A 25547-nucleotide genomic window follows, 5' to 3' on the forward strand; every position below is an offset into this window, starting at 1 on the left:
CGAAAGGATTGAGGGGATATTGAATATGAGGAGTGGAAGATAATAGAAGGTCACCCTTCTTCTGTCTTCTTCAGAAGCAATTTCTAAAAGATTTCCCACCCACAGGCTCTAGCCATTACATCGCATTGACTAATCTAAACAAATTTGTGCATTTCAAAATCAAATCAATGTTTCCTCTGCTAGGTTTGTGAGGTTTTATAGTCTTTGACTTAAAGGCTCTCACAAATGGACACACATTCATTATAGGTGAATATAGTCCTGCAGAAAGACCTGAGGTACGTCTGGATCCATTGCTCCAAATGACAGCCTAGATTAGTTCTCAACCTGTGGGTCCCCAGGATTTCAGGGCGATGAAGGCCAAAACATCTGGGGAACCCACAGGTTGAGAACCACTGGCCTAGATAGATGCAATGGCCAGGAGTGCCTATTATCAGCTTTGGCTGTCACAATAGCTGTGTCCCTTCCTAGAGGTGTATGATATGGCTGTTCATATGCTGGACGTCTGCAAAGCAGTGTACATTTGGCTACAAAGTTCAGTAACTTCAACTAGTTCAAACATGGCAAACAGATTGGTCACTGGTCCATTTTGGAGGGACCATATCATACCAATATTAAAACCATTCCACTGGCTGCGAATTGATTTCCAAGCACAGTACAAAGTGTTGGTTGTTACTTTCTTGCAGTTGATGTACTCTCAGCATGGCTGCATCTGAATCAAACTTGAATATTTTGTATGAATGGAAATATACAGGCAACATAATTAATTGTAAACTCTAATGCAGTGGTTCCAAACCTTTGGGCCTCCAGGTGTTTTTGGACTTCAGCTCCCAGAAATTCCAGCCATCTTACCAGCTATTAGGAACTGTGGGAGCTGAAATCCAAAATACCTCGTTGGGAACCATTGTTTTAATGCATATGTTCTTCCACTGTGCGTATTCCCATCTTGTTTCTGTTTATTATCTAGAAACCAGTTGACTACCATAAATTCAGATATTTCTGTCGTGTCCCTGTGCAAGAAACGGATCACAGTTTTCATGTAGGGCTACAGCTGTGTTCTAGTGGCCGCCAGAAATTCAACAAACTTGTTTGGATTCATCACTCTTGTCACGTTACCTACAAGTAAGTTTCAATAGGGAAAAAACCCCAAAGACTAGTATTTGAGTGGGGCAATAACCTGCTTTAAGTCTTTTGACTTAATAGTTTCCTGTCAAAATCCAGCGTGTTTCTGGATGAAGTATATTAGAAGACAAACTAAATGGATGGTTTTAGTTGCTTTCTTGAATCACCTGAGGTTATATGAAAAATCATTTGGAATATGCTATATTCTATAAAGCACCTGGTAAAGGTAAAGGCTTCCCCTGACGTTAAGTCCAGTCATGTCCGACTCTGGGAGTTGGTGCTCATCTCCATTTCTAAGCCAAAGAGCCGGCGTTGTTCGTAGATACACCTCCAAAGTCATGTGGCCGGCATGACTGCATGGAACGCCGTTACCTTCCCGCAGGAGCGGTACCTATTGATCTACTCACATTTGCATGTTTTTGAACTGCTAGGTTGGCAGAAGCTGGAGCTAACAGGGGGCGCTCACTCCTCTCCCCGGGTTTGAACCTGGGACATTTCGGTCTGCAAGTTCAGCAGCTCAGCGCTTGAGCCACCGGAAGCCTACTCTTACCTAATTCATATGGTTTCTGAGCCTATAAGACTAATTAATGATTCCACATTTTAAAATTTAATTTGTAAAAGGAATTCTAAATTTAAAAAAAGTGAAATTAAATAAAATTTTGGCTACAAAATAAAACATGGGAAATTCACAAGCTTATAGATGCAGTCTAACTCAAAAGAAAAAAATCACTGAATTCTAGAAGAATTTAAAATAATAGAAATTATAGAAATGTTGTATTCTCTATCACACCCAGCAAGGGAGTTTAATGCAAAATTTCACTTCTGGCCACTATTATTGCTGAACCTCAAGTTAGGAAGCAATGGTACCAGTATATAATTTAAGACAGTCCTTGCTCTTTAGGCAAGATAATAGTCAGGTCTAATTCACGTTTTAAATGTCTGTTTTAGGTCTACTGGTGAGACAGCTGTCTCTTCTTTTGACATTGACAAGATGTACACCCCCTTGTTCTTTGCACGAGTGAAGAGCTTTACTGCATTTTCAGAACGGCCTCTTTAAGAAGGTCACATCTCTTGCATGAAGAAATTACAGCAAACAACACTTAAGTTATAAATGTGTGTGTGCGCGTGCATATTTTATATATATATATATATGAATTTTATTTTAAAATCTGGAAATTGTTTTGGAAGAACAGATACTGGAAATACACATTTAATCTAGGGTGGCAGGGTTATTTTGTTGGTTTTGAAGTCAGATTTACATGTTATTTTACACTTGTTTATGTTGTGAAAAATAACTTTGATAACCTTAAAAGGCATTTTTTTGGCCATGTCATTTTATTAGCAAATTTATAAACTGTTCTCTGTCTGGCGTAAGGCTTCATCTGCCTATGCACCTTAAGTTCAGGTATTGTTATAAACCTATTGGTGTACATAAGATGTGGTGTGTGTGTGCTTCGGGGGGAAGCTCAAAATGTGAAGAAATTATCCTGCATCTGTGCGTGACTCACCTATGCATAATATAAACACTTACGTTGAAATTTGGGTTGCCTTTCAGGGAAAGGCTTTGACTTCAGTATACATTGCAGCCTTTTAAAAAATTAAGCTAAGCCAAGTTGGGAGATAAGCATTTGCTTTGAAATTACATTATTGCATACCATCCCAGATGTTAAACCAATAGACTGTACACTGTAAGGATTAGAGGAAGGGTCAGGAATCATACTGGATAACTGGCTAACCATCTCATCTTGAAAGGCCTTGTGAAGAGAAAGCAAGAGTCCTGAACATCAATGTGTATTGTTTGAATTCTGTTATGCAACAAGAATAGGGCTGTATTTCAGTATGTTTGTCTTTTTTTTAACTCTTCATCTAACTGCTAAGAAATATTGCACATCCCTCGGGTGTTTTATCATATTAAACACATTTTGTTTTTTTTGGGACTCTACAGATGTTCAGGTACTGTGTGCTGCTTCTCCTATGTATGTACCTTGGGAGTTGGATGCAACTGCTGTATGGCGCTTTAAAAATGTACTTTCAGTCATAAAACTAAAATTTCAAAATGTTTATTCACTCTTTTGTTGAATATCTAGCCCTCCACTCCAACTCTTCTTGCTGGGATTCAATTTCTAAACATGATATGGCAACACTGTTGAACTCACTCAGGCTATGAGATGGCCATGGCTTTGCAAATGTACAGCGTTCAAAAGTTAACTAAGAGGTGGGATACCACACAATATTTCAATAAGGGCAGAGATCAAGGTCAGTTCATAGGTCAATATGGCATCTGGAGGCATACATAGATGTATGAAGTACAAAAAATACATATAAGAAGAGGGCGTCTGCTATAAATGTACCAATTGGTAAAAAAAAAAAGATGTATATACATCATCAGTAACAGGTTTATGTACCTTGTTGGAAAAGTGAAAGGCCTTTTCAGTTCTGCATGAGAATGAAGAAACAAGTATCCCACCACTGTCAGTGATAACAAAAATTTACGACTTCAGAAATAAATCGTTTTGGACGTGCACACAGGTGAACTCTGTTTAACTGCTCATTTGACATCCAGGTATCACCAGAGCATCCTTGGGCATGTCTCAGTCAAAGGGGGGACACTTGTGTAACCAAACTTGAGTACAAGTATGCACTTTCACAGTATTCAATATCTTACATATATCAAATACAACGCCAATTAAATCAATTTCAGTTCTAGGTTACAACACAAAAGGTAGAAAAGTCAAGGGTGTATGGGTGTATGTGTGAATACTTCTGCAATGCACTGTATCTGGCAATGATTTCTGTGTGAAAAGCACACATTGTGTTTAAACTGCAACAAGGTAGAAAGCCTTGGCAATAAAGCTACAAACAAAGCAAACTTCCAGAAAAGAAATCAAACGAACAAGAAACAGTGTACAGAAGCCCTTTGAGGTAGGAGATTTGGGGCCTCTTTGGGCTGTGCCATTTTTCTTGCGGTCGTGGCAAAAAGGATGGTGCCCATTGTGGCTTGTGGCGCCCTCCCTCCTTCCCCCATCATACGGTGGGGACGGGACACGATGCATTGGGAAAAGGGAAGGAGAGTGTGGGTAGCTCCATTGGAGCTAACCAAAACACATTTTCCTCCTCGTGGTGGAGAAAGCGTGTTATGCGCAGCAATCCCTGTCTAGTGTCCAGGCCTGACCAAAAGATGCAGAAGGGGTCTGTTTTAGCCCCGTGTGGAGAGGTCGTTAATGATGTTCAATGTTCATTCCAAAGATAAGCCTACCAGCAACATAAGCAATGCAGAAGAAAAATATGGATTGATTTGAATATATAATTATCTCCAATTGATATTGGTGGTGGTCAACTTTTTGTGATTATTTTTTTGTGACTAGCAATGTTTTATAAATGTGGAAGAAAATATTCCTTACTTGATACCAGAGTCTTGTTTCATTTTGTCAGTACCTGCAGTCATGGACAGGAGGGATAAAGAGGGCAGTGCATGTTTGAAAAGTTGTGTTGCTAGAGACACCAGGTGAAGAAATCAAGTTAATTAACATTTATAAGACCACCTATACTGTACTACAAAGTAAAGCAAATTAACAATAAAATAGAGGATACAAAAGTAATATAGATGCACAAGGAAAGGAAGATAACTAAGATAAAAAGATGGACTACAAGCAACCAATTGAATAATTTGAAAGAGTAACGAAATAATGGCTGGACATAAACCTTATATATCATAATCAGTTATTGTGGTTTGAAAATTCGCAACACACAAGCAGAATTCCATAGACTATTGCCTGGTTTGGAAGTTGGAACACATTGCATTAAACAACTGACGAAAGGATCAAGAATGAATACGTTAGAAAAGGAAACTGATTAAGAGAAGAATCTAAACAGAAATACCAATTAAAATGGGAGACTCAAATCAAAAAAATCTGGAAGAAACCCAAGCAATTGTAATAGACCAAAGTAATCCAGATTGGAGCAGAAATTAAAAATGAACTAAAGACAGAACTAAATGGAATAAAATAATCAGTTTCACAGATGAATACAGATATGAAAATGATGACACATCAAGTACAACAATTAGAATAACAGCTGGAAAATTACTATGGAGAATTATATAAAAAAACGAGCACCTCATGGATTCATCTATATTAATGAGAGAAAGAGGATTAAAGATTTAGAGGTATAAAAGAAAAAAACAAATGAAGATATATGTAAATGAATGAGCAACATTTTGGCAAATTCCATGACGAGAGGAAGAAGACCTTGAAAAGGAACTAGATCGAGTGTATAGAATTCATTCAAAATTTACAATTCAAAGAAATCTACCTCTAGATGTCATTGTCCATTTCATAAAAAGATGTACAAACAAAATTCTACAAAAGTGATATAAAACAGACTTGAAAGTTGAAGATTAAAATGTGAATATTTGGAAAGCTATACCAATGAAAGTATTAGAAAAACAAAAGGAATACACCGAGAAACTAAAAAAAAACCCAAGTAATCCTATTCAAATAGGAAAATGTTATAAAGCATATCTCTACACTTTAAAGAGATAATATATATACTAGACTAAATGACAAAGGCCAGAGAAATTTACAAAAGAAACAGAATTGAATTAGTTAAGCTACCAGAGCCAAGAAGAGAAATGAATGCAATATTAGAGAAAAGGGAAGGAAGGCAAAAGGACAGACTTATGGGCAAATGAAAGGGGGGGAGAGCGGAAAACAATGGATAGTGAAGGTTTTTTGAATGACGCAACAAGGAGAAAATATGGAAGAACTTTGTTATGGAGAAGAAACCATATTTGAACAGTGTGGGAAGGAGGAAAGTTCTTAAGAGTTTGTATAGAAATCCAATCACAGAGTTTTCTAGTCAAGATTTATTCAAAGGAAACTTGCCTTTGTCTTCATCTGAAGTTGAGAAAGTGTGACTTGACTTAAAGTCACCCAGTGCATTCAGAGCCATGATCTGAGGTTCAAACCACTACACCACGCTTTATGAATCCCTTACCTCTCTTTTATCTGCAACACAGAGGTTGTTCGCTCCCTGTATCCATCCCCAGTGAGCAACCTGGCTGCAGCTCTTTGAACCAGTTGTAGTTTCCGAGCACTCTTCAGAGGCATTACAGTAATCCAGACGGGATGTAACTAAAGTATGTACCATCATGGCCAGATCTGGCTTCTCAAGGAATGGGTGGAGTTGACACACAAGTTTTAATTGTGCAAAGGCCCTCCTGGCCACTGCCAACATCTGGGCTTCCAGGTTCAGCAGGACCCCCGAACAGCGGATCTGTGTCTTCAGGGGAGTGTGACCTCATCCAGCACAGGCTGAATCCCTATTCCCTAGTCTGCCTTCTGACTGACCAGGAGTACCTCTGTTTTGTCAGGATTAAGTTTCAATTTGTTTGCCCGCATCCAGTCCATTACTGATGGCAGGCACTGCTTTAGGATCAGAACAGCTTCCTTAGCTTTAAGTGGAAAGGAGTAGTAGAGTTGGGTGTCGTTTGCATATAGGTGGCACTGTACTCCAAAACTGATGATCTCTCCCAGCAGTTTCATGTATATGTTAAACAGCATGGGGAATGAAACAGAACCCTGAAGAGCCCCACAGATTAAGGCTTTGAACGGGAGTCCCCCAGCCCCACATTCTGGGTACAGCCCTCCAGGAAGGATCAGAGCTATTGTAAAGCAATACCTCCCAGTCCCAGCTCAGCAAGACGACCCAGAAGGATACCATGGTCAATGGTATTGAAAGCCGCTGAGGGATCCAGGAGAAACGGAAGGACACGGTCCCCCAGTCTAGCTCTCTTCGTAGGTCATCCTCCAAGGAGACCAAAGCTGTCTCTGTTCCATAGCCTGGCCTGAAATCAGATTGAAATGGATCTGTATCATCGAGAATTTCATAGAGGAAAAGAAAGGAGATTTAGAAAGTAAGAGGCGGTGGAGAGGATCCCTCCGTTTTGGAGGGAGATAAAGGAAAGGAATGGAAAGGAGAGTTATGGAGCAAGAAGAGGATGGTAGTAACAGCAGGGTGTGAATGGTGATGGTGGTCTAAAGTTTAGAGCATGAGCTTGGGAAATGACCTTGGGGGCTGGATCCGGTCCATAGGTCTTAGTTTGGAGACCCCTGTTTTAGATGTCTGTTGTACTAATAGGAAGAATGGGCAGGTGCCTCACTGGGAAGGAGGGACATGGTCATACATGAATGTCTTCGACCAAAGGGACAGGAGGTCACTGTAAAAGGATGGGTGGGAGGAGGAAATAATGTAATGGGGAATAATAGAATCATAGAATTGGAAGAAACCTCATGGGCCACCCAGTCCAACCCCCTGCCAAGAATCAGGAAAATTGCATTCAAAGCACCCCCGAAAGATGGCTATCTAGCCTCTGCTTAAAAGCCTCCAAAGAAGGAGCCTCCACCACACTCTGGGGCAGAGAGTTCCACTGCTGAACAGCTCTCACAGTGAGGAAGTTCTTCCGAATGTTCAGGTGGAATCTCCTTTCCTGTAGTTCGACGCCATTGTTCCACATCTTAGTCTCCACAGCAGCGAAAAACAAGCTTGCTTCCTCCTCCCTATGACTTCCCTTCACATGTTTATACATTGGCTAACATGTCTCCTAGAATCATAGAATAATAGAGTTGGAAGAGACCTCATGGGCCATCCAGTCCAATCCCCTGCCAAGAAGCAGGAAATCGCATTCAAAGCATCCCTGACAGATGGCCATCCAGCCTCTGTTTAAAAGCCTCCAAAGAAGGAGCCTCCACCACACTCCAGGGCAGAGAGTTCCACTGCTGAACAGCTCTCACAGTGAGGAAGTTCTTCCTGATGTTCAGGTGGAATCTCCTTTCCTGTAGTTTACAGCCATTATTCTGCGTCCTAGTCTCCAGGGCAGCAGAAAACAAGCTTGCACTCTCCTCCCTATGACTTCCCCTCACATATTTATACATGGCTATCATATCTCCTCTCAGCCTTCTCTTCTGCAGGCTAAACATGCCCAGTTCTTTTAAGTCGCTCCTCATAGGGCTTGTTCTCCAGACTCTTGATCATTTTAGTTGCCCTCCTCTGGATACCTTCCAGGTTGTCAACATCTCCCTTCAACTGTGGTGCCCAGAATTGGACACAGTATTCCAGGTGTGGTCTGACCAATGCAGAATAGAGAGGTAGCATGACTTCTCTGGATCTAGACACTAGACTCCTATAGATGCAGGGCAAAATCCCGTTGGCTTTTTTAGCTGCCACATCACATCATTGGCTCATGTTTAACTTGTCCACAAGGACTCCAAGATGTTATTTACATGTACTGCTGTTGAGCCAGGTGAGATTACAGTATGGATAATAGGAGGTATTGTTTAAAATTCTATACCAAATAGGGTGCCTCACCAAACTATGACTCCCAGGATCCCACATAATTGAGCTGCAATCAAGAAGTATCAAATTGCATAACTTCTACAGTGTATATGCACTCTTAAGTCCCTTTACAAAGATGTTACGTTCCCAATAGGGTTCTTTATTTTGTTTTCAAAGAGACAATTTAAAGCATTTGAGCAGTTTGAGAAATATCAAGGGTAAAAATAAATGATATCTGCTTCATTTAGTTTACTTTGCATTTGAAATTGGATTTTACTATAGTTTCATAGCAGATCATGTTACCTACTTACAGTGTGCACATTGAAGAATTATAAAAAGCAAACAATAGACAAAGGGAAGACTATAATAGCATAATGTAATACAGTATTCCCCTCGGGATATGATTGACTCTTTTATGATAAAGTACATCTTGTGTGATAATTTATCTGTAGAAAATGCACCAGTTAATACTGTCTTGTAGAATGTATTGCTCCCTTGAGAATGTAGCCACGGGGCTGTTAGCTTCTCCCCGATTTCAGCTTTTTGTCATGTGAAATGGCTTGTACTGGAAAATTACAATTCTATTTTTATTGATGTCCCTTCTCTTACTTTTAAAAAAGAGCTTTCAAGCTATAATGAAAACAAAACCATGTTAGCTGTGCTTACTGTGGAACGTACATATTTTTCTTGCTAAAAAAATTCAACTCACTGATCAGCAACAACTTTCAATGAAGGTGACAAGAGAAATAGGAAAGAGAAAGGCTTAACTGAAACGAATTAGCTGAAAAGACCTCTACCAAGATGGGCATATTGCTAAATCATTTTGCAGTAGCCGTTCCTTGTCCTCACAAGGCTTTTGCTTCTCAGTTTGTTTATAGGGCCAGTTGTTACTGCAGGATTTAACACAGGAGTGGCTAGTTGCCTATCACTGGTAGCTCACAGGAGATCTATTTTATCAGTCTTTTGCTTTGAACCATGGTAGGCAATCTCCAGAAATATGGAGACCATATCCCCTCTCAAAAAACACTCATGAAACAGTGATGGTTATAGCTGGGTTTTACAGTAAACTAAATTCCAAAGTTTTCTTTCTAGAGTGTGTGAAAACTGGTTTTAAAGGAAGTTGCAAACTAAAGGTCTTCCCATGCTAATCATGCCTCAAAACCCAGCAGCCACAGTCCTCAGCATTTGTGTCCTTTTAAATACATGAGAAGAGACTTAGTTTCTTGCCTAAAGCTGACTTTTCCTACTGGGAAGGGAAGACGAAAATAAATTAATGTACCCAAACATTTCATGCTGTGACATAACAAAATTGTGTTATTAATTTTCAAGAACAATATTATTTTAGGAAAGTCTGCCATTTCAGCCAAGTCCACGCAGTTGTCTTTGGTTAAATTCATAAAGAGGTGAGTAAAGCACAACAAAATAAATTCAAAATGGAATGAGTTAATAATCTAGATCATGTTGTTTATGTTTAGCTTAGGTAGAGGAAGACTAAAACACTGTGTTCTTGAAGTGAGACTAGAATATTGAAACACTGTCATCTACCCCAATGCAAAGTATGAGGCATATGTCTGGGAGCCCTGTCACACGACATAGTTATAGCACTATGATTCCACTTTTTCTGCCATCATATCACAACATAGAATCTTGGGATTTGCAGTTCATAGAGAGACCTTTAGACCCCTTGGTGGGGGATCTCTTCTGATGCCTCCAATCAAACTACAAACCCCAGAACTCATGGCAGTAAAAGTAAAATATAGTTCCATAACATTGTGGCGCAGAATAGGTCTAGCTCTCCCAGTAAATGAAATAACAGTAGATGAAATAAAATAAAAAATAATAAAAACTTTTATCTGCCCTGTCTCCCCGGGGGGGGGGGGGGGGGGAGGGACTCAATGTGGATTGCAGCATACAAAAGGCAAACATTCAATGCCTCCGTGAAACAAATACCAACACAATAATCCCACATAAGATCACATATGAGCACAACATTAGAACCTAACATCAATAAATCAAACAAAGCATAATCAAACAAAATTATATAATGGCAGAAAATCTAAACATAAAACCTTCACAATTAATTTAATGTTAAGATAACTTTTAACACTAGTGTAATCTATTTTAAAGAAAGTTGCAGTGGTTGACAGTAGATGGCACTGTATCATTGATAGACAGGTTTTGTAACTCAATGGTCCTGGAACAGTCTTCACGCTGTACACAATTATAGTGCTGCTGACACTATTTTAACTGCAATTTGAGCCAAAATCTTTCCAATTAACTTGATGAAATATACTAATGACTGTAGCAGTGCACTCTCAATATAATCCTAGCATGGATACTCATAGAGGTACCTGAAACTAGAAATGCTTTGAAAATAATTGTTCCTTTGTCCATATTTATTCTTTCCTCATGATGAAACATTTCCATACTGAAATAGTCTGAGAGAAAATTTCTAGATTCACTGCAGTTAATAACCAAGCTGAAAAAGAAGGCTATGGTTCCTGAAATTTCTTTTTCCTTCCTGGAAATCACGCTGGAGGAAAAAAAAAAACCCAGCAGGTTCTGTTTTCTTTAGCAGAGATATAAAGTGGGAAGGTTTCTGCGTATTGGTGCTGTATTTCTATCACTAAAGATTATATTTTTACAGGTGAAAACCATGTATGCCACCATGAGATCATCAGGAAAAGAGCAAGATATAAATATTAGCAGCTAAAATGGTGAAAAGCAGGAAATAAATAATAACAAGGTAAGCAGCTAGATGATACATTGGGAGGTAAAGGACACCTTGCATAGATAAGCTGTTGGAAACATGTTCCGGCATTACAGCATAGATGAGACACCTATAGGGTTTATTTCAGAAGAAATAACTGGCAAGATTGCCTCTTGGTTAAGAAAAACCTAGAAAATTAATGGGATTGCCATAAGTGGACAGGCAACTTGAAAACATTTACATACCTACACGCAACATTTGTTTGTTAATACTTTTCATTAATCTTTCCAGATTCTAAAATATTTTCTATTATTAAGAGAATAAGAGGTCATAAGTTCTATTGGGTTTTGGCAGAGGCCCCATTTATACTACCATATAATGCAGTTCAAAGTAGTTAAACTGCATTATGTGGCAGTATAGATGGGGACAGAGTTAGGCTTAAAAGGAAGGATAGGAACATTAATAGTCTTTTATATGAATGGACTCGTAAGTTCATGGGAGTTGTAGTTTTACAGGGTGTTTAGTCTTCTCTGCCAGAGTGCTGCTGCCTCACTGAACTACTGAGAAAAGGGAAACATTTGACTATTGTATGATGAAATATGGTACATCTCTCATGATTCCATAGCACTGAGCCATGGCAATTAAAGTGGTATCAAACTGCATTAATTTTATAGTAAAGAGTACGTCTCACTTTCAACAAAATGAATATTTTCAGTTACTATCCACATGAATTCTGTGGTGATAACTATTTTTCATTGGGTGAAGTGACTGTAACTTTGTTGGTTCCTTGTTTGTCCATTTCTGGCAAAAACATACAATTTTCTTTTTTTCTGTTTGGAATGGGAGAGAATTGATGCATCATGAAGCTGCAGATCTATCTGCCATACTGTAAATTTTAAATAACTGAGTTTTTCCCTGTGAAATCTTTTAAAGCTACAATATAATAGCTGCATTTTCAGAGGGGAGAAAACCTCTATGTGGGGAGATGGGACAAAATAACGGCATTGCAGGCCAATAAAAATTCTGTCCGCCCATGAAATTTTTCCTTCATCTTCAAATTACAAACATGGAGACATTGAAAAGTATTCACAATTGGAACTTATATTTACTCTGTGTCCTATTGGTAACTTTTACTTGCTTCTTTTATTTAGATGCCTAAACTGCAGTTTTAAATACCGAAATCAAGTTTTATGTTACTGAAATGCTATATATTTGAGGACTGAAGGATCACAGAGAATAGGGTTTTAAAGAAGGGAAATGTCTTTGTTATCTCTTGGTACTTCGTGGTTCGCTTTTCACGAACTCGCTATTTTGCGGGTTTTTTCAGATGCTTCTGGGACAAGGCCATACAGCCCTCCCTCCCTCGGAGGCACAAAAAGGCCCTGGCTGAGGCGCGTGGCCTGGCCTGGCCTGTTTTCCTCAGCCTGCCATAGGCAGTGCCAGTAGGCCCGGCCTGCACCTCATTGCCTCAAAGAATCACCACAAAGGAGGGCCTGGCTCTGATGGCCTGCACCAGCCGAGCAGTGGGCCTCATTCCTCCCCCGCTCCGGCTGGATCCCTGAAGGCCCCATTCGGGACAGCATCACCACACATGGCATTGTCCCCGCCACCGCCGCCAACACTCTGTGTGTGCATGCCCTGCCTCCAAGTCCTTGCACAAAGTCCTCTGCAGCTTGATGGCGACAGCTTCAGGAATACAGTACTGTACTTTAAAAGAGAGAGGAAGGGAGAGGGATGCTATATTTTTTTTTTTAAAAAAAAATAGCATCCCTACTTTGCGGATGCTCACTTATCGTGGGTCCTCCTAAAATGGAATACTCGTGATAAGTGAGGGAACACTGTATAACCTTGAGAAGCTGCATGGCATAGCGGTTTGAGTATTGGACTATAACTCTGGAGACCTACTTGGCTATGGAAGCTCACTAGGTGACTTTAGGTGAGTCACACACTTTCAGGCCTAGAAAACCTTATAAGTTTGCTTTAGGGTCACCATAAATCAGAAATAATAATAATAATAATAATAATAATAATAATAATAATAATTATTATTATTATTATTATTATTATTATTATTCTGTCAAGAACTGAACATCACCGAGCAATGATCAACTGCACGGATTTTGGCTTAAATATCTGAGTAGCCTGCACTTAAAAATGGTCGAACAATTCAATGAGATGCTGCAAACTGGAAACATCAGCAAATGGATAACAACTGGGAAGACATATCTGATACAGAAAGATCCAGCAAAATGGACAATACCAGGAAACTACAAGCCAATAACATGTCTGCCTACAATGTTCAAACTGCTGACAGGCATAATAGCTGATCAAATCCAGGATTACTTAGAGGAAACTAACATCTTGCCAGTAGAACAAAAAGGTAATAAAAGAATCATAGAATAGTAGAGTTGGAAGAGACCTCATGGGCCATCCAGTCCAACCCCCTGCCAAGAAGCAGGAAATCGCATTCAAAGCACCCCCGACAGATGGCCATCCAGCTTCTGTTTAAAAGCCTCCAAAGAAGGAGCCTCCACCACAGTCCAGGGGAGAGAGTTCCACTGCCGAACAGCTCTCACAGTGAGGAAGTTCTTCCTGATGTTCAGAAGAAGTAGGCGCATGAAAGATCAGCTTCTGATTGACAAAATGATATTGGAGAATTGCAAAAGCCGCAAAGCAAACCTCTATACAACTTGGATTGATTACAAAAAAGCATTTGACTCACTGCCACATTGCTGGATTATCAAATGTCTAGATGTCATCGGGGTTTGTGAAAATATTAGAAAGTTCACTGAAAATGCAATGAAACAATGGAAAACTGAGTTGTTTGTGGGCAACGAAATCTATGGAACTGTTAACATCAGGAGGAGAATTTTCCAGGGTGACTCACTGTCACCACTGCTGTTCATCATTGCAATGGTCCCTCTGTCAGTAATTCTACAGAAAACAAACCTGGGCTACCAAACAGCAAGAAATTCTCCAAAAATTTCCCACTTGCTGTACATGGATGATCTAAAGCTTTACGGAAAATCAGAAACAGAAATCCAATCACTGACCAATAGTCAGAATCTTCAGCACTTACATCAGTATGGAGTTTGGCCTAGACAAATGCGCCACAGTGGCATTAAAGAAAAGGAAAATTACTCACAGCGAGGGCATAGAGATGCCTAATGGACAAACCATAAAATGCAATCAGCCTGAAGCCTATAACTATCTGGGCATACTACAGTTAGACAATATCAAACATGGGCATGTCAAAAATGTAGTCAGCAAAGAATATATCAAAAGAGTCAGAAATATTTTGAAGAGCAAATTAAATGGCAGAAATACGATCAAGGCTCTCAACACCTGGGCCATACCCATCATTAGATGCTGCTGCTGCTCAGTCGTTTAGTCGTCTCCGACTCTTCGTGACCTCATGGACCAGTCCACGCCAGAGCTCCCTGTCGGCCATCACCGCCCCAGTTTCTTCAAAGTCAAGCTAGTCACTTCAAGGATACCGTCCATCCATCTTGCCCTTGGTCGGCCTCTCTTCCTTTTTCCTTCCATTTTCCCCAGCATCGTGATCTTTTCCAAGCTTTCCTGTCTCCTCATGATGTGGCCAAAATACTTCAGCTTTGCCTCTAATATCCTTCCCTCCAGTGAGCAGCCGGGCATTATTTCCTGGAGGATGGACTGGTTGGATCTTCTTGCGGTCCAAGGCACTCTCAGAATTTTCCTCCAGCACCAGAGTTCAAAAGCGTCTATCTCCCTTCGCTCAGCCTTCCTTATGGGCCAGTTCTCGCATCCATAGGTTACTATGGGGAATACCATTGCTTTGACTATGCAGACCTTCGTTGCCAGTGTGATGTCTCTGCACTTCACTATTTTGTCAAGGTTGGCCATTGCTCTCCTCCCAAGAAGTAAACGTCTTCTGATTTCCTGGCTACAGTCTGCATCTGTAGTGATCTTCGCGCCTAGAAATATAAAGTCTGTCACTGCCTCCACGTTTTCTCCTTCTATTTGCCAGTTATCAATAGGTGTAGTTATCATGATCTTGGTTTTCTTGACGTTTAACTGCAACCCAGCTTTTGAACTTTCTTCTTTCACCTTGGTGATAAGGCTCCTCAACTCTTCCTCACTTTCAGCCATCAGAGTGGTATCATCTGCATACCTAAGGTTGTTAATGTTTCTTCCAGCAATTTTAACTCCATTCCTGGCTTCATCAAGTCCCACACATTGCATGATGTGTTCTGCGTACAAGTTGAATAGGGAGAGTGAAAGTATACAGCCCTGCCGGACTCTTTTCCCAATCTTGAACCAGTCTGTTGTTCCGTGATCTGTTCTTACTGTGGCTACTTGGTCTTTATACAGATTTCTCAGGAGACAGACAAGGTAACTTGGTATCCCCATACCACCAAGAACATGCCATAGTTTATTATGAGCCACACAGTCGAAGGCTTTAGATTAGTCAATAAAGCAGAAGTAGAAGTTTTTCTGAAATTCCCTGGCTTCCTCCATTATCCAGCAGATATTGGCAATTTGGTCTCTGGTTCCTCTGCCTTTTCTAAACCCAGCTTGAACATCTGGCAACTCTCACTCCATGTATTGTTGGAGTCTGCCTAGTAGGATCTTGAGCATTACCTTACTGTCATGGGAAATAAGTGCTACTGTATGGAAATTTGAGCATTCTTTAGCATTTCCCTTTTTTGATAAAGAGATATAAATTGATTTTTTCCAATCTGATGGCCAATCTTGTGTTTTCCATATTTGCTGGCATATGGCATGCATCACCTTGACAGCATCACCTTCCAAGATTTTAAACAGCTCACCTGGGATCCCACCGTCTCCTGCTGCCTTGTTGTTAGCAATGCTTCTTAAGGCCCATTCAACCTCACTCCTCAGGAGGTCTGGTTCTAATTCACTCACCACACCGTCAAAGCTATCCTCTATATTATTATCCTTCCTATACAGATCTTCTGTATATTCTCGCCGCCTATTCTTGATCTCTTCAGCTTTTGTTAGGTCTCTGCCATCTTTATTTTTGTTCATGCCCATTTTTGCCTGAAATTTGCCTCCAATGTTTCTGATTTTCTGGAAGAGATCTCTGGTCCTTCCTATCCTATTGTCTTCTTCCACTTCCATGCATTGCTTGTTCAAAAATAGTTCCTTGTCTCTCCTGGCTAACCTCTGGAATTGTGCATTTAATTGGGCATATCTCCCCCTATCGCTGTTTCCTTTCGCCTTCCTTCTTTCTTGGGCTGTTAAATGGCTTGCCTTGAATTTGAACTGAGATACATCATTAGATACACTGCTTGAATTATGAACTGGACACAAGCAGAGCTGGATGATCTGGACAGAAAAACAAGAAAACTGATGACAATCCACTACTCATTACACCCGCATAGTAATGTCGACAGACTTTCCCTGCCCAGAAAATCATGAGGTAGGGGGCTTCTGCAAGTGAAACAAATGGTGGAAGAAGAGAAACATGCCCTGGCAGATTATGTGAAAGGCAGTCAAGAGGGACGTGAACAGTAGTAAACTGCTTCAAGTACAAAAGACAAAGAGTGAATACCATAAAAACACAATCCAGAGCAGAAGAGAAAACTGGCGAAAGAAGGCTCTCCATGGACAGTTCCTGGGAAAAATCGAGAGCCAAATTGACAAAGAAAAAACATGGCTGTGGCTCACAAATGGAACTTTGAAAAAGGAGACGGAGAGCCTGATTCTGGCAGCCCAAGAACAAGCCATTAGAACCAATGCCATCAAAGCCATAATTAAAAAGTCGACGACAGATCCCAAATGTAGACTCTGCAAAGAAGCAGATGAAACAATAGATCACATCCTCAGCTGCTGCAGAAAGACCGCACAGACAGACTACAAGCAGAGGCATAACACCGTTGCTCAGATGATTCATTGGAACTTGTGCCACAAATACCATCTGCCTGCGACAAAGAACTGGTGGGATCACAAGCCGGAAAAAGTTACAGAGAATGAACATGTCAAGCTACTCTAGGACTTCTGGATTCAGACAGATAGAATGTTGGAGCACAATACTCCTGACCTCATGATCATGTTAAAAAACAAAGTATGGATTGTCGATGTTGCAATCCCAGGTGACAGCAGGATTGAGGAGAAACAACTAGAAAAGCTGGCATGATATGAGGATTTAAAGATCGAATTGCAAAGACTGTGGCACAAGCCAGTCAAGGTGGTCCCAGTGGTGATCGGCACACTGGGTGCAGTGCCTAAAGGCCTTGGCCTGCACTTGAACACAATCGGTGCTGACAAAATTACCATCTGCGAGCTACAGAAGGCCACCTTACTGGGATCTGCACGCGTTATTCGCCAATACATCACACAGCCCTAGACATTTGGGAAGTGTCCGGCATGTGATCCAGTACAACAGCCAGCAGAGTGTCTGTTGTGGACTCATCTTGTTGTGTTTCAAATAATAATAATAATAATAATAATAATAATAATAATAATAATACGCAAAGATACTGTGGGACTTCCGAATCCAGACTGACAAAGTTCTGGAACACAACACACCAGACATCACAGTTGTGGAAAAGAAAAAGGTTTGAATCATTGATGTTGCCATCCCAAGTGACAGTCGCATTGACGAAAAACAACAGGAAAAACCCAGCCGCTATCAGGACCTCAAGATTGAACTTCAAAGACTCTGGCAGAAACCAGTGCAGGTGGTCACGGTGGTGATCGGCACACTGGGTGCCGTGCCAAAAGATCTTAGCCGGCATTTGGAAACAATAGACATTGACAAAATTACGATCTGCAAACTGCAAAAGCCACCCTGCTGGGATCTGCACGCATCATCCGAAAATACATCACACAGTCCTAGACACTTGGGAAGTGTTCAACTTGTGATTTTGTGATATGAAATCCAACATATCTATCTTGTTTGCTGTGTCATAATAAAATAATGGGTCTCCCTCACGGGACCCAAAGCGGCTTACAATATATTAAAATCACATAAACAACAATCAGAATACATCAATAATATAAACATAAAAGGATAAACAGATTAAGAAAAACAACTGCAGTATACATTCAAGTATACATTGTGAGCCTTCAAATGTCTTGAAGATTCACAACGCAGCTACATCCTTGGTTTACAAGAGTTTTTGCTCTTCGTCCCACCAAGACTTTGAAATTGGAACTCCTTTCTAGGAGACACCCCTCTTCCCTTCACCCTTCTTAATGGCCTTTCTGAAGATTGTGGAAATCTTTCTTCTTAAAATATCTAGTTTGGGGAATTGCTGGCTTTATTAACCTGATTTTTTTTTTTGCTTAGTCTGTATTTGACAATACAATTTTATTGCAACTCTATGTATTTGTTTGTATCGGAGCCCCCGATAGTACAATGAGTTAAAGTGCTGAGCTGCTGAACTTGAACAGTTCGAATCCGGGGAGCGGGGTGAGCTCCCGTTGTTAGCCCCAGCTTCTGCCAACCTAGCAGTTCGAAAACATGCAAATGTGAGTAGATCAATAGTTACTGAAGCGTAGAACGACAGAAACAACAGCAACGATTGAAAAGACCTGAATTAGGACTGAAATACTGACAGTCTAGAGCCTATGGATTAGAACTGAGAAAGGAAGACTGAATAGGAGGACCACGGTCATATGACACTGGAAAGCAGATTAGAGATTAGAAGATTTTTGAGTTATATTAGGTCACATTGAAGAATAAAGACTGAGGAAAGAAGTAAGATAGATACACAGATATACAGAGTTAGACTATTGAACGCAGTGAAACAATAACTACAAACACTAAATTGACTTTACCTACAAAGACAAATCAAATATATATATATATATATATATATATATATATATACGGAAAAGAATAGTACAGTCTCTATAGCCAACACAGAAGATGGCAGGGCCAAAATTCAAACAAGATCTTAAAGATACTAAAGGGTTAGCAAGAAGAGCTTCCCAAACAGAAGACTTAACTCTAAAAGATATTTTAAAAGAAATTCAGAAACTCTCAGATAAACAGGACTTAAACATGGAAGACCAAAAAAGGTTTCAGAAAGAAATGCACCAAGAGATGATGGAAATGAAAAGAGAAATAAAAGAGGATATTATTCAGATAAAAGATGAAATGAAAGAGACGTACGAAGAGATTCTTGAGCTGAAAAAAGCTAGAGGGAACATGCAAAAGACTCAAAACAAAATTCAAAAAAAGATTGAGGACTGGCAAAATAAAAGTTTAAAAATAGAAAAAACACAAGAATTAATGGATCTTAAGGAGATGGAATTCCAACTTCGATTTAGGAATATACAAGAGGAAACCAACGAAAATATAAGACAAATAATAACACAGATCACAGCAAAAATATTACAACGCCCAGAACAGGAAATGGAAACTGAACTGGACAGAATATACAGAATACAAACTAACTACTCCAAACGTAACAAAGTGGCAAGAGATGTCATAGTACATTTTGTAAAAAAGAGAATCAGGGACGAGATACTGATGGCCAATAGCTCTCAACCAAGCCACTATAAAGACAATAAAATCATAATCCTAAAAGAAATTCCCCTATCAATACTGAATAAAAGAAGAAATTATTTTTTCTTTACAGAGGAATTAAAAAAACGTAAAATTAGATTTCGTTGGGAAAAAGTAGAAGGTGTTATGGTTACACTCAATAATGAGAAATATTGGCTTACGTCATTAGACAAAGCGAAGGAATTCTATAAAAATTTGATGAAGGACAATTTTACAGAGTCTCTGGAGACAATCCTACCACAAAGAAAAAAGAAAAGATTTCTCTCGCCACAAGGTGCAGAATCGTCAACAGTAATAAATGTAACGGAGAAAAACATGGAAGTGAATATACCGGAGATGACCATCGAGGATGAAGATGAAACGGCAGTGGAAGAGGATCTTGGAATTAAAACTTTAGGACTTCAAAAGGATCACAATGAGTGAGTTCACACGACAAATAAAATGCTCTTCAAACAATGTGAACGGTTTAAACTCCCCAAATAAAAGAAATGCACTTACACGTCAAATTAAAAAAGGTAAATTTGATATTATTTCATTTCAAGAAACACATATTTCACAAAGACATGGATCACACTTAGTAAATAAGGCTTACGGAAAAGAATTCTACTCATTGGACATAAAGAAAAAAAGGGGGGTGGTCACATACATAAATAATAATATTCCAGCAGAATTGAAATTTAAGGACTCAGAGGGGAGGGTGGTGGCTGTGGAAATTACAATTGGAAATCAAAAAATATTAATATGTAACATTTATGCCCCAAATGGCCCTAAGACTCAATTCGTAAAATATTTGAAGGAACAGATCGAAAACACCCACCTGGAACAGGTGATAATTTTAGGAGACTTCAATGGGGTATTGGACACAAAAATGGACAAATCAATTAATAAAAGAAGTAACAAAGATATGCTAAGTTTATTACCAAAAAATTTCATCCGGTTGAAGGAAGAATTTGACCTCATAGACGTCTGGAGAGAAAAAAACCCATCAAATAAAGATTACACATTTTATTCTCACAGACATGCCGGCTGGTCAAGAATTGACATGATTTGGACAACCAGAACAATATTTACAAAAATCGATAAGATATCCATCCTCCCCCGTGATAAATCAGACCACTGCCCCATAGAAATGATCATAAATTATAAAAAGATTATATCTAAATGGAAATTTGATGAAAACCTGTTGAAAAAAGAAGAAGACATCGAGAGATACAAAAGACTATCAAAGGAATATTTTGATTTCAATGTCAGTTCTGATATTAAAGAGGCAACTATCTGGGACGCTTACAAAGCTGTGATCAGGGGTCATCTAATACAGCAAAAAGCAAGAATAAATAAAGAAAAACTGAAGAAAATGAAGGAAATAATCTTACAGATTGAAAGAAACAAGAAGATATTGAAGAATTCACCAAATAATAGTAAGGTAAACAAAGAACTCAAGGATTTAAAAAGAGAGAAGAGTCGAATGGAACTTGACCAGACCGCCAACCAATTAAGATTTATCAAGCAATTTAATTTTGAGAATGCTAACAAACCAGGGAAATGGTTGGCGCGGAAAATACGTAAGAAGAAACAATTTCAACAAGTGACACAAATTAAGAAAGACAAGGAATGTATTACCAAGGATGAGGATATCTTACAAGAGTTTAACAAATTCTACTCACAACTATATAAAGACGATGAAATTGATATGACAAAAATAACACAATACTTGGGAAATCAAAGACTAGAGAAGATCAGCGAACAACAGAGAGAAATTCTCAACAAAGAAATCACAGAAAATGAAATAAAGAAAGCAATTAACTCTTTAAAACCCAACAAATCGCTGGGACCTGATGGTTTCTCAGCAAACTTTTATAAAATAATGCAGGATATATTAATTGTCCACCTGAAAAGGTTAATGAATGAGGTATTGCGAAATAAAGAAATACCAGATACTTGGAGAGACGCAGATATAATCGCTATACCTAAGGAAGATCAAGATACCTCAGACGTAAGAAACTATCGCCCCATATTTTTATTGAATACAGATTATAAAATATTTACTTGCATATTGGCTAACAGATTTAAAGAATTTTTAAACAATTGGATTAATCCAGAACAAACAGGCTTTCTTCCGGGAAGGAAAATGAAAGATAATGTTAGATGCATTTTGGACATAATAGAATACTATGATTGGAACCATCAAAAAGAAGTAGCATTGCTCTCCATCGACACGGAAAAAGCCTTTGATAATTTGAATTGGTCTTTTTTTAAATTATTATTTAAGGAAATAGATATCGGACACCAATTTTACAACGCAGTGGATACGATTTATGACAAACAAAGAGCTAAAATCCTGATTAATGGCCAATATACAAAGAACATCAAGATTGAAAAAGGGGTAAGACAGGGGTGCCCATTATCCCCTCTGATCTTTATTTTTGCTTTAGAAATTCTTCTAAAAAATCTAAAAAATGACCGAGAACTGAAGGGCACAAAAATTTTGAAAAACGAACTTAAATACAGAGCATTCGCAGATGATATCATTTGCGTTATTGAAGACCCGAAAATACAACTACCTATGTGGATAACTAGAATTGAAGAATATGGAGAAATAGCAGGCTTCCGTCTAAATAGAAAAAAGACCAAGATACTAACAAAGAATATGACTAAGACAAATCAAGAAATATTGCAAAACACGACAGGAATTTCGATAACCAAAAAAATTAAATATTTAGGAATTTGGCTGACAGCTAAGAACGCGCAATTATTAGAAAACAATTATAAATTAAAGTGGAAGGAAATAAAACAAGATTTACAAAAATGGCAGAATTTAAATATTTCATTATTAGGAAGAATCGCAACAATTAAGATGAACATCTTGCCGAAAATGCTCTACCTATTTCAAAACTTACCCATAATTAGATCGATGAAAACAATTGCAGAATGGAACAAAGACCTCTCAAAATTTATATGGAACGGTAAAAAACCCAGAATTAGATACGCAACAATGACGGACAAAAAAGATAGAGGTGGATTCGGCCTGCCAAACCTAAAACTCTACGCGGACGCCTGTGCTTTGACGTGGATCAAAGATTGGTGCAACCTAAAAAAAAGAAACTATATTAAACATAGAGTGCTTTGACTTGAGAAGAGGGTGGCACGCGTACATATGGTACGATAAAAAACGCATAGAAAAAACCTTTGGAAACCACTTTATACGTTCATCATTGATTAAAGTTTGGGAAAAATATAAAAAAAATATGAACGATAAAACCCCATTATGGATTTCACCATTGGAAGAGAACAACAGGAAACTATTAGGCTGGTCACAATGGCCAACATATAAAGACATTTTAATTAAGAAAAACAGCAAATTCCAAATCAGACCCATAGAAGAATTAAAAAGAAGATATAGTAACTTATCGTGGCTACAATATGCCCAAATTAGGGAAAAATTTGTGTTAGACAACAAAGTGGGCTTCTGTTCCAATGAGAAATTTTGGGATAAGATTCTCCAATCAGATAAGAAAGAAATAACCAAAATCTACGATAAACTATTAGAATGGACAAATGCTGCAGAAGAAGTCAAAGGATGTATGGTGAAATGGGCTCAAAATATAGGACACTCAATAAGCATGACCGAATGGGAAACACTATGGAGGAAAAAAACAAAATACACCTATGCGTGGGACTTAAAAGAAAATTGGTTGAAATCCTTCCATAGGTGGTATATCACACCCCAAAAGTTAGGAAAAATGTATAAGGGAACTCAAAACTCCTGCTGGAAATGTAAAGACCACATTGGATCGTACTATCATGTTTGGTGGACATGTAACGAGGCTGGTAAATTCTGGAAAATGATACATACAGAATCTCAGAAAATATTAGGGAAAAAATTTCCAATGAAACCAGAATACTATTTACTAAATCTGACAGACTCAGAAACAAAATTTAACGCAAACGATGACAAATTATTTACATATATTAATACAGCTGCAAGGATTATCTATGCAAAACATTGGAAATCACAATTAATTCCGGAGAAGGAAGAATGGCTTGAGAAAATTGAAGATATAAGGGACATGGATGAACTAACATTTTTACTGAAGATGCATAGAGGACAGCCAATAAAAAAGACGGACTGGGACCAATATAAAAAGTATATGGACATGCAGTAAGAAACAAGCCTTGTTACGGAAGAATTAATTTGGATATACCAATACAATCAGGACTGAAAAACAATTATAAAGTTGACTTAAATGGATCCCCAAAAGGGAAGAAGGGAAGTACAATAAGTATGTAAATGTTAATGTGTGGGGTTTTTTTCTTCTTTTTCTTTTTCTTTTTCTCTTTTTCTCTTTTTGGATGCTGTAGCTTTTAATGTGTTGTAGAAACTCAATAAAAATCATTTTAAAAAAAATAGTTACTGATACGGCGGGAAGGTAACGGCACTTCATGTAGTCATGCCAGCCACATGACCTTGGAGCTGTCTATGAACAACACTGGCTCTTTGGTTTAGAAATGGAGAAGAGCACCAACCCCCAGAGTCGGATTCATATAGACCAGAGGCGGTTCAACCACCAGGCCAACTAGGCAGTTGCCTGTGGCGCCATCTTGTTGGGGGCGCCATTGAGGCAACTCCTGTGGTCTGCCTCCGCAAGGTATTGAACTGCTTTTTCTGTTGATTTATTGTAAAACATGATGTTTTAGTGCTTAATTTGTAAAATCTTAATGTAATTTGATGCTTAATAGGCTTTTCCTTAATCCCTCCTTATTATCAAACATTTTCGCTTATCCAACGCTTTTATTTTTCGGTGATTGGTTTGGGGGGGGTGTGCCAAAATTCTGTTCGCCTACACTTGAAAAATACCTAGGGCCGGTTCTGATATAGACTTAATGTCAAGGGAAAACCTTTCCCTTTCCCTTGTTTCTGTTAATGCCGTGTTCTCTATTTATTGTGTTTGCTGTTCTCTTTGGTTTGCTGTTCTCCACACTCGCATGTCGTGGACTCCACTTTGTGGCCCCATTTTTAAGGTTGGCTCTGCATCTTGTAGAGCGTAGTCTGTTCAGCACCTTCCAAGTCGCCCAGTCTTTTGTGTGCTCAGGAGGGAGTCTCTCATTTGGTATCAGCCATGGCTTGAGGGGCTGGATTTTAGCCTGCCACTTTGGGACTCTTGCTTGCTGAGGTGTTCCTGCGAGTATCTCTGTAGATCTTAGAAAACTATTTCTTGATTTAAGGCATTGGTGTGCTGGCTGATATCCGAACAGGTGATGGGACAGAGATGTCACTGCCTTTGTCCTTTCATTATTGGCTGCTAGTTCTCGGCAGATGTCAGGTGGTGCAGTACAGGCTAAACAGTATAATTTTTCCAGTGGTGTGGGGTGTAGACATCCTGTGATAATGCGGCATGCCTCATTAAGTGCCACATCTACTGTATTAACATGGTGAGATGTGTTCTACAGTGGACGTGCATATTCAGCAGCGGAGTAGCAAAGTACAAGGGCAGATGTCTTCACTGTGTCTGGATGTGATCCCCAGGTTGTGCCAATCCGCTTTCGTATGATATTTCATATGACTCTACATGCTATTCTAGTATGAGCAATATTTTAAAATGTCGATTTTTTTCCCCTGACCGTTTTATCAGCTCTTTTGAGCTTTTCTGAGGAAAGGGGGAATAAAAATACATGAATAAAATGAGAGTATGAATATAGTAGAAACAGAGAGGATTCCATGTTTTCCTGGGGACTGGGACAATACATTAGACATGTGGGGAATTTCTGAATTTTTTTAACAAAGCAGGATCAAAGTGAAATAGGGTTTCCTCACAAGGTTATCATGGTTAGATCCCATCTGGGGATGGAGGGAAGCTGAACAAACAGTTG

At 39.0% G+C, this 25547-nt stretch overlaps 1 protein-coding gene across 4 annotated transcripts in view; it reads left to right on the forward strand.

Annotated features, from left to right (window-relative positions):
- The window catches only part of fbxo9 (F-box protein 9), a 29418-nt gene extending 26238 nt beyond the window's left edge, over positions 1–3180 (forward strand). For all 4 annotated transcript variants that reach the window (XM_016996723.2, XM_062982963.1, XM_008117908.3 and 1 more), the window contains 2 exons: positions 965–1119; positions 2068–3180. In XM_016996723.2, the coding sequence (XP_016852212.1) occupies positions 965–1119; positions 2068–2176 (264 nt within the window). In that variant the 3' untranslated portion in view covers positions 2177–3180. The remainder of the gene's footprint in view (positions 1–964; positions 1120–2067) is intronic.
- The last annotated feature ends 22367 nt before the right edge of the window (positions 3181–25547 follow it).

The sequence above is a fragment of the Anolis carolinensis genome, chromosome 1, assembly GCF_035594765.1.
Source record: "Anolis carolinensis isolate JA03-04 chromosome 1, rAnoCar3.1.pri, whole genome shotgun sequence".
Taxonomy (NCBI): domain Eukaryota; kingdom Metazoa; phylum Chordata; class Lepidosauria; order Squamata; family Dactyloidae; genus Anolis; species Anolis carolinensis.